The 12064-nt window shown below is 42.8% G+C and overlaps 1 protein-coding gene across 1 annotated transcript; it reads right to left on the reverse strand.

Moving 5' to 3' along the window:
- Positions 1-5529: 5529 nt before the first annotated feature.
- Positions 5530-11835, reverse strand: LOC115848029 (zinc finger protein 154-like). Its single transcript, XM_030848310.2, has 4 exons — positions 11746-11835; positions 8714-8840; positions 5773-7383; positions 5530-5693 (listed from the first exon to the last, which is right to left on the reverse strand). Exons 1-4 carry the CDS (start codon positions 11833-11835, stop codon positions 5530-5532), a joined length of 1992 nt encoding a protein of 663 aa, XP_030704170.2.
- Positions 11836-12064: the final 229 nt, after the last annotated feature.

Genomic DNA, 12064 nt, shown 5'->3' on the forward strand with positions numbered 1-12064 from the left:
AAAAACCCCAAAGTTAGCAGAAGGAAAGAAATCATAAAAATCAGATCAGAAATAAATGAAAAAGAAATGAAGGAAACGATAGCAAAGATCAATAAAACTAAAAGCTGGTTCTTTGAAAGGAGAAACAAAATTGATAAACCATTAGCCAGACTCATCAAAAAAAAAAAGGGAGAAGACTCAAATCAATAGAATTAGAAATGAAAAAGGAGAAGTAACAACTGACACTGCAGAAATACAAAAGATCATGAGAGATTACTACAAGCAACTCTATGCCAATAAAATGGACAACATGGAAGAAATGGACAAATTCTTAGAAAGGCACAACCTGCCAAGACTGAATCAGGAAGAAATAGAAAATATGAACAGACCAATCACAAGCACTGAAATTGAAACTGTGATTAAAAATCTTCCAACAAGCAAAAGCCCAGGACCAGATGGCTTCACAGGTGAATTCTATCAAACATTTAGAGAAGAGCTATCACCTATCCTTCTCAAACTCTTCCAAAATATAGCAGAGGGAGGAACACTCCCCAACTCATTCTACGAGGCCACCATCACCCTGATACCAAAACCAGACAAGGATGTCACAAAGAAAGAAAACTACAGGCCAATATCACTGATGAACATAGATGCAAAAATCCTCAACAAAATACTAGCAAACAGAATTCAACAGCACATTAAACGGATCATACACCATGATCAAGTGGGGTTTATTCCAGGAATGCAAGGATTCTTCAATATAAGCAAATCAATCAACGTGATACACCATATTAACAAATTGAAGGAGAAAAACCATATGATCATCTCAATAGATGCAGAGAAAGCTTTTGACAAGATTCAACACCCATTTATGATAAAAACCCTGCAGAAAGTAGGCATAGAGGGAACTTTCCTCAACATAATAAAGGCCATATATGACAAACCCACAGCCAACATCGTCCTCAATGGTGAAAAACTGAAAGCATTTCCACTAAGATCAGGAGCAAGACAAGGTTGCCCACTCTCACCACTCTTATTCAACATAGTTTTGGAAGTTTTAGCCACAGCAATCAGAGAAGAAAAGGAAATAAAAGGAATCCAAATCGGAAAAGAAGAAGTAAAGCTGTCACTCTTTGCAGATGACATGATACTATACATAGAGAATCCTAAAGATGCTACCAGAAAACTACTAGAGCTAATCAATGAATTTGGTAAAGTAGCAGGATACAAAATTAATGCACAGAAATCTCTGGCATTCCTATACACTAAGGATGAAAAATCTGAAAGTGAAATCAAGAAAACACTCCCATTTACCATTGCAACAAAAAGAATAAAATATCTAGGAATAAACCTACCTAAGGAGACAAAAGACCTGTATGCAGAAAATTATAAGACACTGATGAAAGAAATTAAAGATGATACAAATAGATGGAGAGATATACCATGTTCTTGGATTGGAAGAATCAACATTGTGAAAATGACTCTACTACCCAAAGCAATCTACAGATTCAATGCAATCCCTATCAAACTACCACTGGCATTTTTCAGAGAACTAGAACAAAAAATTTCACAATTTGTATGGAAACACAAAAGACCCCGAATAGCCAAAGCAATCTTGAGAACGAAAAATGGAGCTGGAGGAATCAGGCTTCCTGACTTCAGACTATACTACAAAGCTACAGTAATCAAGACAGTATGGTACTGGCACAGAAACAGAAATATAGATCAATGGAACAGGATAGAAAGCCCAGAGATAAACCCACGCACATATGGTCACCTTATCTTTGACAAAGGAGGCAGGAATGTACAGTGGAGAAAAGACAGCCTCTTCAATAAGTGGTGCTGGGAAAACTGGACAGGTACATGTAAAAGTATGAGATTAGATCACTCCCTAACACCATACACAAAAATAAGCTCAAAATGGATTAAAGACCTAAATGTAAGGCCAGAAACTATCAAACTCTTAGAGGAAAATATAGGCAGGACACTCTATGACATAAATCACAGCAAGGTCCTTTTTGACCCACCTCCTAGAGAAATGGAAATAAAAACAAAAGTAAACAAATGGGACCTAATGAAACTTAAAAGCTTTTGCGCAGCAAAGGAAACCATAAAGAAGACCAAAAGACAACCCTCAGAATGGGAGAAAATATTTGCAAATGAAGCAACTGACAAAGGATTAATCTCCAAAATTTATAAGCAGCTCATGCAGCTTAATAACAAAAAACAAACAACCCATTCCAAAAATGGGGAGAAGACCTAAATAGACATTTCTCCAAAGAAGATATACAGAGTGCCAACAAACACATGAAAGAATGCTCAACATCACTAATCATTAGAGAAATGTAAATCAAAACTACAATGAGATATCATCTCACACCAGTCAGAATGGCCATCATCAAAAAATCTAGAAACAATAAATGCTGGAGAGGGTGTGGAGAAAAGGGAACCCTCTTACACTGTTGGTGGGAATGTAAATTGATACAGCCACTGTGGAGAACAGTATGGAGGTTCTTTAAAAAACTACAAATAGAACTACCATATGACCCAGCAATCCCACTACTGGGCATATACCCTGAGAAAACCATAATTCAAAAAGAGTCATGTACCAAAATGTTCATTGCAGCTCTATTTACAATAGCCCAGAGATGGAAACAACCTAAGTGTCCATCATCGGATGAATGGATAAAGAAGATGTGGCACATATATACAATGGAATATTACTCAGCCATAAAAAGAAACGAAATTGAGCTATTTGTAATGAGGTGGATAGACCTAGAGTCTGTCATACAGAGTGAAGTAAGTCAGAAAGAGAGAGACAAATACCGTATGCTAACACATATATATGGAATTTAAGAAAAAAAATGTCATGAAAAACCTAGGGGTGAAACAGGAATAAAGACACAGACTTACTAGAGAATGGACTTGAGGCTATGGGGAGGGGGAAGGGTAAACGGTGACAAAGCGAGAGAGAGGCATGGACATATATACACTACCAAACGTAAGGTAGATAGCTAGTGTGAAGCAGCCGCATAGCACAGGGAGATCAGCTCGGTGCTTTGTGACCGCCTGGAGGGGTGGGATAGGGAGTGTGGGAGGGAGGGAGACGCAAGCGGGAAGAGATTTGGGAACATATGTATATATATAACTGATTCATTTTGTTGTGAAGCTGAAACGAACATACCATTGTAAAGCAATTATACTCCAATAAAGATGTAAAAAAAAAAAAAAAAAAAAAGGTTAACATTTTCAATGGCTAACCATACCCACTACTGGCAAGGATATGGAAAAACTGTATGTCTCATACACTGCTAGCAGGAATACAAAAGATCACAATTTGCAATTTCTTAAAAAGTTAGCTACCCACTTACCCTGTAACTCAGGCATTGCACCCGCCTCCACCTCCACCCCACCCCCCACTGCCAAATTAACACAAGATAAATGAAACATGTATGCGAAGAACTAGATTCAAATATCTTAGCAGGTTTATTTGCAACAATCAGAAACTGGAAAGAACTCAAATATGCATAAAAAGACAAAAGAATAAACAAATAGTGGTACACCCACAAACTGTCATACTTCTAAGCAATACAAAAAAAAAAACAACTACTCATTTAAGCATCATTGATGACTATCAAAATGAGTAAGCCACATGAGGCTACTCAAAGGAAAAAAAGTGTAAACAATTTATGAGTAGAATCATATACAATTCTAAAATGGAAGCTAATCTATTATAATGGAAAGTAAACAAATGCTTGCCTGGAGAGCAGAGATAGTACAGAAGGAGACATTATTAAAGGGCATGAAGTAAAACAGAGGATGATGGAGAGGCTCATTATTATGATTGTGGTGGTGCTTTTATGGATTTACATGAATGTCAAAACTTGTCAAAATGTTAAGTTTAAATATAATCAGTTTGTTGTATGTCACTTATACCTTACTAAAGCTCTGAAAATATGATTCAAAACAGAAAGCTAGATTTCCTACAATTCTGGAAAATTAGTTTGGCAAACCTCTACTGATTCCACCAACTCTTTCCTCATGTCTGGGAGGGATACCTTGCCTTAGTGGTGGCAAATATCAGAAGCAACAAGGCAATTTCCACAAAATTCAATGGGAATGAAGGCTGGGTTACAAAGGGCACAACTCATCTTCACCATCCTCATTTTCCTACACAGCAAGAGATTTGAGGTGAACACGCACACATGCTACAGGAATCCACAGAACATTTATAAATTTTTCCTCTCGCAACAGCCTCCCTACACAAAATACACAGTTCTGGAGGCCATGAGAATTTCTGCACCTGCTCATCCTTCATAGCTATAGGGACTGGAACATTGTGGAGGTCCGTTCAAAACAGACACATTCCAACAATCTTGTGGCAGTCTCTTCCCCTCCCTACAAAACCAGTGTTCCTGTAACAAATGATTTCCCTGCCCATAAATCATATAACCTATGCTGCCACTATTTGGAATTCTGGACATGAGGGTACATGGATCCAATGCAAGACCTGGGAAACAGATTTCCCTTACCACCTGGACACAATGCAATACTCCCTGTGAACAAGACAATTTCTTCTTGCTTTAGGAAGCACCAAAGGTTATCACAACAGCCCCTCTACAGACTGACCTCTGAACCAAAAAAATACCAACGCATCCAGGTTACAGATAAGGATTACATCCCTGCAGTCTTTTCTTGGAGGCCTTGGGCAGCAATGCCAAATAGGACAAAACTAGAGAGAAGTATACTCTACATCATATTGTTCCCTCTGAGGCGCACAGAATTTGGGATCCCACAAGAAAGCTCTTCAGCCCTGTTGTCACAACTCAGTTGTTTTCAAATCACCACAGTGTACAGAATCCCAAGATTAAAGGAGCTTAAACAGTAAGGCCTCCATTTTCACACCAACCAGTACAATGGGAAGAAGGCTATTCTTGGACTGGAGACATGAAGCACAGGAAAATCCCATCACAGCAGTCATGTGAGACCAACAACATCCCTGAAAAAAGTAGTCCTGGTTGCAAGTCACCAGCAGAGTCCTCTAGGCCAAAAATTGGTCAGATCAGTGAGGTAACCCATCAAACAAATTAGAAAGGAATGAGTGCTCAGGATTATAAAGACTCCCACAAACAGGACAACATCAAGGTCTCCTTCCCTGGACTCGGTGGGGTGGTTCAATGATGCACATCATGAGAACCTGCCACATAGTAGTGGTGAAATGGCTTTTGCTATGGAACTGGTAATGATGTAAACCTGGTAAGGGCCCTGGGCAGGTTAAGAAATGCACTGAAGCTCCCATAAACCTGGAATTTAAGTGGTTTATTGGGTGTATTGGCAGATAGCACCCTCATAAGGGATCTCCCCAGTGTTATACTGAACAATCCATCCCTGCACAACTACTCTTTTTCTGAAGTGAACTTTGTGGTGTCCAATGAAATAAGACTGAAGCCTGTGAACTCTCCAGTGTGAAATGAGGCTACAGTTTGGCTAAAGGTTTCCCACAGTTATCACATCCATAAGCCCATTAACCAATGTGAACATTATGGTGTTTTATGAGACTGTAGTTTTAGGTAAAGGATTTCCAACATTTCCTACAACATACAGACTTTCTGCAGTGTGGACACTCCTGTGTTTAATGAACCTGGAGTTTTTAGCAAAGGATTTCCCACATTCACAGCACTTACATGGCTTTGATCCAGTGTGAGTTCTCTGATGTTGAAAAACAGAGCTTGGGCTAACCAACTTCCCAAATTTTCTTTACTTTTATGAGTTTTCTCCAGTGAACTCTCTGATGTCGAAGGACTGAAGAACTTTGGGCAAATGCTTTCCCACACTCACTGCACTCATAAGGCCTTTCTCCAGTGTGAATTCTCCTGTGTTTAATGAAGGCTGAATTATCAGCAAAGGATTTTCCACATTCAGTGCACTCATAAGGCCTTGAACCAGTGTGAATTCTCTGATGTTGAAGGAGTGCAGAGTTTTGGCTAAATGATTTCCCGCATTTGTTGCATTTATATGGCCTTTCCCTGGTGTGAACTCTCTGATGTATAATGAGGTAGGATTTCTTGCTAAAGAATTTCCTACATTCCCCACACTCATATGGCCTTTCACCAGTGTGAACTCTCTGGTGTTCAATGAGATGGGACTTGTTGCTAAGTAATTTCCCATATTTCCCACACTTATAAGGTCTTTCTCTAGTATGGACTCTCCAATGTTGAATAAGGTTGGACTTTTGCCTAAATGATTTTCCACACTCCCCACACTTATAAGTCCTTTCTCCAGTGTGAACTCTCTGATGTCGGAGGAATGAAGAGCTTTGGCAAAATGTTTTTCCACATTCACTGCATTTATAAGGCCTTTCTCCAGTATGAACTCTCCTATGTTTAATGAGTCTGGAGTTTACAGCAAAGGATTTTCCACATTCAGTGCATTCATAAGGCTTTGATCCAGTGTGAAGTCTCTGATGCTGAAGGAGCATAGAGTTTTGTGTAAAAGTTCTACCACATTCATTGCACTCATAAGGCCTTTCCCTAGTGTGAATTCTCCGATGTTGAAGGAGGGTAGAGCTTTGGCTAAACGATTTTGCATATTCATCACATTCATATGGCTTTTGTTTCATGTGAACTCTCTTGTGTGTAAAGAGGTTGGAGCACTGAGTAAATGATTTCCCACATTCTGTACATTCATAAGGCCTATCTCTAGTGTTACTTCTCTGGTGTTCAATGAGGTTGGACTTTCTGTTAAATAATATCCCATGTTCCCCAGGTTCAAAAGTTCTTTCTCCATTGTAAACTTTCTGATGCTGACTGACGTTACAGCTTCTCTCACACTGATTACACATAAAACATCTTTCTCTAGTGAGGAGTCTCTGCTGCTGAACAAGTGTGTGTTTGGGACTGAAAGCTTTTGTGCATTCTTCCCAGTTATGGTAAGTTTTTCCCCTCTGAAAGGCCATCCCACACTCGGCTCTGCTGTTTGACCTCTCCCAGGTGTGAGTAGCCCATTGCTGGAGAAACTGAGAACTGGCCAAGGAGTCCTTCCCAACCACCCTGAAGACTAATGGCTTCCTTGACACATGGTACTTGCAGTTCTTCACAAATGAGGCTCTGTCCACATCTCTTCTGAAGGGTTTCTCCCTGATGCACTGCCTCTGATGCTGATGAAGGTTTATGCTTACACACAATTGTTTCCCACATGTCTCACACCTATGTAATTTCTGCTTTGAATGTGTTCCTTGATATTTATTCAAGTACAAAAATTCTCTCAATATCTGGACACATATTTCACAAGGGTGGGCCTTTCTGAAGGACAAATCTGCCTTGGGACTCCTGATCTGTGACACTCTTTGAACAGAAGTACACTGTTCAAAAGAAGCCTTCTCATTCTCCACTTCATGGCAACAACCTAAAAGCAAGAAATGTTGGCGAAGTACATGTTGATTTCCGTGGGAGGGGGGAGCCCACACACCAGTGTGTGTCTGACAAACACATGAACGAGTTTGTGTGATTATTTACAAGAACACAGAGTTGGGTTCAAGTTGATGACATGGCTGTTAGCAATACTGGGCTATAAAGGCCACAGGATGGGGGAAGACCACATGAGAGAAAAGACACAACCATGTGATGTGTCATAGGGAGGAGAGGCAGGGTGAAAAATTAAAGTCGATGGTTAAAAAATTAGTTACAAACAACTTTCAACAGGACCTTGTCTGCTGTTAACACATGACTGCAATGTAGATGGGTATTTCCAGGCCCAAGAAAACGGGACTGCAACAGAACAGCTGTTGGTCAGGAACATTTTAAGAATGGGTACATGTTTGATTATAGAAAATATATGGGCCAACTTTAGAGAATGCGCAGATAAAGCAGTGAGAAAAGTGGGTGATACAGGGAGTTTAGAGACGTGAGGATTAGCCACAGGCTGGAATAAAAGTGGAAGAATCACAGTGCAGAATTGACAAGTCAGCACTGTTAAGAATGGGGCAGAAAAAGCAAAAATAAGGTGTGGCCACTGGAAGTAGCATCAAAACACTAGTCAAACAGAACAAATTTCTGGTATCACTTGAACACAGGACTATCATACACTCCCATAGTGCTACTGTACAGCAGCCCTTTGAGCCCATTTGGCTGAGTCTGAATTCATATCCATCCTGTGGACAAACAAGGGCTCTCCACCCCACTTCCAAAATGAACAAGTGTATGGGACCTGGATGATGAAAATAACAGGGGAAAGATACCACCTATGAGCAGCTGACCCATACTCATCACATCATAGGCCAGAGAAAAACATCTAAATACTATTAAGAGAACTTTGGAAAGGGGTCTTGCAAGAAGTCCATGGTCTACATCAGAGAATTAATTCCCAGCACAGGCAGTCATGAGGAAATGTCAGTGAAAAGAAGGAAGTAGAATCTGAGGCGCAAGGATGACATGCATCTAGACAACATCACCCAGAAGGAAGAGGGCAAGTATGGTGGGATACATTAGGCTGAATGGAAGATTCCTGACCCTGGATCCTTCCAGGGAAGGCTGTAGAGAAGCAGATATGGGGCCTATTCAAGGAGAACAGATGGCAGTGCAAACATCTCAGCCCAACCAACCATAGCAATAACTTAGGGAATTGGGGGAAAAAAGCAGTGACAATGGTCCTGACATGAAAAGGACAGACTTGTCTCTGGGGAAAAGGAAAGGGCAGAGACTAGTTCAGGACATGGGGAAAGGTTTGAGGTTCTTACCCAGGGAGGTTATAAGTGCCAAGTTCTCCAGCATCACATCATGGTACAGGTATCTTTGAGCCTCACCAAGGAGACCCCATTCCTCCCAGGAAAAGGTCACAGCTACATCTTCAAAGTTCACACTGACCTGCCATGATGGTGACAGATAAAACCACAAACAGTCCACTTCTGAGAAGTCACAATCTATTTCCCCACACATCTACCCTATGACTATCCATCACCCAAGCTTCCCAAATCAGAGGATCAATCAGGCCCTGACACCATGGTGTGGTTTTCTCCCCACGGGCCCACTGATCACTAGGTACAACAACCAGGAAGAAGAGACAGGTGGATGAACATATAGCTCAGCTATAGGCCTGGCATAAAGGGATCCACCCCCTCCTGACAAGCAATTCCCCTGGTGTGGCCATCGTCCTGAAATTATCAATGCAGTGCCCTGGAACCATCAGACATGTTCCCTCTTCAAGCACACATCACTCCTTAAACTGTACATCCCTCAGTCTCAGTATCCCACAGCCACACATGACCATGGCCACCAACACCTCACTCTCCCACACCATAGCCATCTCCCTCCCCTCCCCATGTTACTTGTATTTAAATCAGTTCCTCCTAACCCCACCACAGGGCTATGATGGTGGCCTAACACATGACACCTGAGACTGGACCGATGAGACTGACAGCAGTTTCTTAATCACATAAATTCACACATCTGAGAATAGGACACCACTCACCACAAAGGCGTACATGGGCAAAAACAACACACACAGGGGCTGTGGGATGGAACCTTTCTAGGATGAAGGGGTTGGGATGTTCCAAGGAGGATGTGATTGTCTTATCTGAACAATTCTGAGGGCTGGTAGGGAACTGATACCCGATACAAAGAAGCTCCTGGTTTGCTTTGTAAAAATGGTTGTTAGGCTAGGAGACGTTATCTGAAGGAACACTGTGGGGAGAGGAACTTGCACTCAGGCCATTTGAGGACACCCAGGTTTCACCAAGCGTGAAGGAAGCACATCATATTGGGTTTAGGCCTTACACCACAACTCGGCAGACAGCATCCACAGTACAACTGGTAAAGTCAAGCAGGACCCAATATGACCACAGACCTCCCACAATTCCCAATGGCAGCATCAGAAATCATCTATAAATGCCTTACTGCATGACTCTGATCCTTGCCTCAAATTTAAGGAATAGAACCACGTGTGGATCTCAGATACTCACAGTCCCATGCTACTTCTGTGCTGCCCTTCCTGTCCCTCGGCAATGACAACACTTCTCTGCTCCCTTACCTTCATTCATACTCCAGCCCCATTACTCACCCTCCCCAAGCATAGTGATTCTCACAGATGACCTTATTTGCTCATGGCCATATATACCAGGTTGAATGAAACACCCCAGACCCTACCAAAGTCCTCACAAATCTTGGTGAGCCTATATAGTGGTGAATAAGCACCAGATCTGGCCTGAGTGTCATATGCATGAATTACCCTTGCTTCTACATCCATCTCATGTCCACTCTTCTCTTGGAAGCTCTGGCCACCTGCCAGACTTTCTTGTCTCATACACCAAACCTTCATGGTCATTTACCTACATTTATGAAGGCTGACACCATCACCCAGGTACACAAGCATGAGACCAAATCCTCTGACCCCACCCTCCACACATCTCCCCCTAAAAGCTTTGCCACCACAACCCGAAGCTTGCCTCTCTTAATGTGAGCCACAGGTCATTCACCTTGGTCCACACTCTAGTTACATTTTGGATGTCTCTAACCTGAATCACTCCCAAGAATTCCAAACCTGTATGTTAGATGTTCATTTGATGCTTTTATTCAGTGGTGTCTGAAATATCTCAGACTCTTAACATTGTCCAAAAAAAGCTCCTGCTAAACCCAGTGAATATTACACCTACTACCAACTTGCTCATCTCAACTGATGCAGCTTCCAACCCTACAGCTGCAAAGCCAGGGGTCATCATTGATCCCTGCGTTTCACTCCCTCACCACCCATGTTAGAAATCTAGCTGTCCCCTTTAAAAACATGAAGCCAGAATACAACCACATTTCCTAAGGCACGCCCCTGCTCCATTAACCCTCACCTGGACTATGACAGTAGCCTCCACAATGATGTTCCTTCTTCCTCTCTCAAGCCCACAGTCTGTTTTCCACTCTAAACCCAAATGAAGCCTGTTAAGGCCTTGGTCATATCACCTCCCTACCGTGAGCCAAACCTCTAGAACACACACCTGACATCTCAGGCAGTTGTTCCCCTCCTGACTCCAAACCACCTACTATTTACTCCTACCTGTAAAAAGAGGATACCTGTGGTTCCTGAATATTCCTGAGCTCAATTTTACCTCTAAGCATTTACACATCCTGGTACCATGTCTTGGGTTAACCATACACACCTGTTTACAATGGTTGCCAGAAATGGGAACACCTCCATATAATTGTAGCATGGACTTGGGACACTGGGCTTGGAGTTTTTCTGCATGCCCAGACTCAAGGAGGGGGAAAAATGGCATCAAGCATCTCAGGACACCACAATTCCAGGGAACATAGGGGTGAAAGCAGGGCTGGTGAGGCAATGGGACACCCTCTACTTCCCTGTGCAGGTTCCATAGGCACTTCTCTAACCGTGAGAACCTGAGTGAAGAGGCAGGTCCTAAAGGAATGCGTCCATGGTGGGATTTGAGGGGCTAACTGTATGTACTCCTGCCTGGCCTTGGAGCCAGGTGACCTCAGGCTGGCTGACTAACTTCTGGGCCTCAATGCTCAGTGTTGCCTCTTACCAGCTGTGGGACCCTGAACAAAGATTCAACCTCCTAGGACCTCAATGTCCTCATCAACCCTCTCCACCCTGTTCTTCCTTTAAACGGCTCTTGGGAATGCTCTAACATCTGACGGGAGATACTATCTTCCTTTATTCGAAACACCCCATGGCCTTTAGAATCCTCGCAATAAAGTACAATCCTGGGTCGGTTACACCAGGTCTAACTCCACTAACACTGTTCCCTGTAAGCAGAAAGCTGACCCTAGGTTTCCTGAATCCTCCCGCCTCAGGCCGATTTCCAAGCCTTCGCATCTGCGGGTACCTCTGCCTGTGACCTCTCCCACGCGCCATCACGCTGTCATAAACAGGGCCCCACCCACGACCGCTTCGCTGTCCTGGGCACCGTGGCCTGGGCTGCGGGCATGTGAGCAGGCGCCCCACACTCGGGGTTTTAATGTCTGGTGGAGTGAGGGGTGTGAGGGCCCGGGGAACGAGCGTTTACCTAAGGCGGGTACCTCAACGCCGCCGCCATCGGACTGTGGGCGGAGCGGGGCCGGGAGCGGCGGAAGAGTCTGGGGGA

Source organism: Globicephala melas, chromosome 19, assembly GCF_963455315.2.
Source record: "Globicephala melas chromosome 19, mGloMel1.2, whole genome shotgun sequence".
Lineage (NCBI taxonomy): Eukaryota > Metazoa > Chordata > Mammalia > Artiodactyla > Delphinidae > Globicephala > Globicephala melas.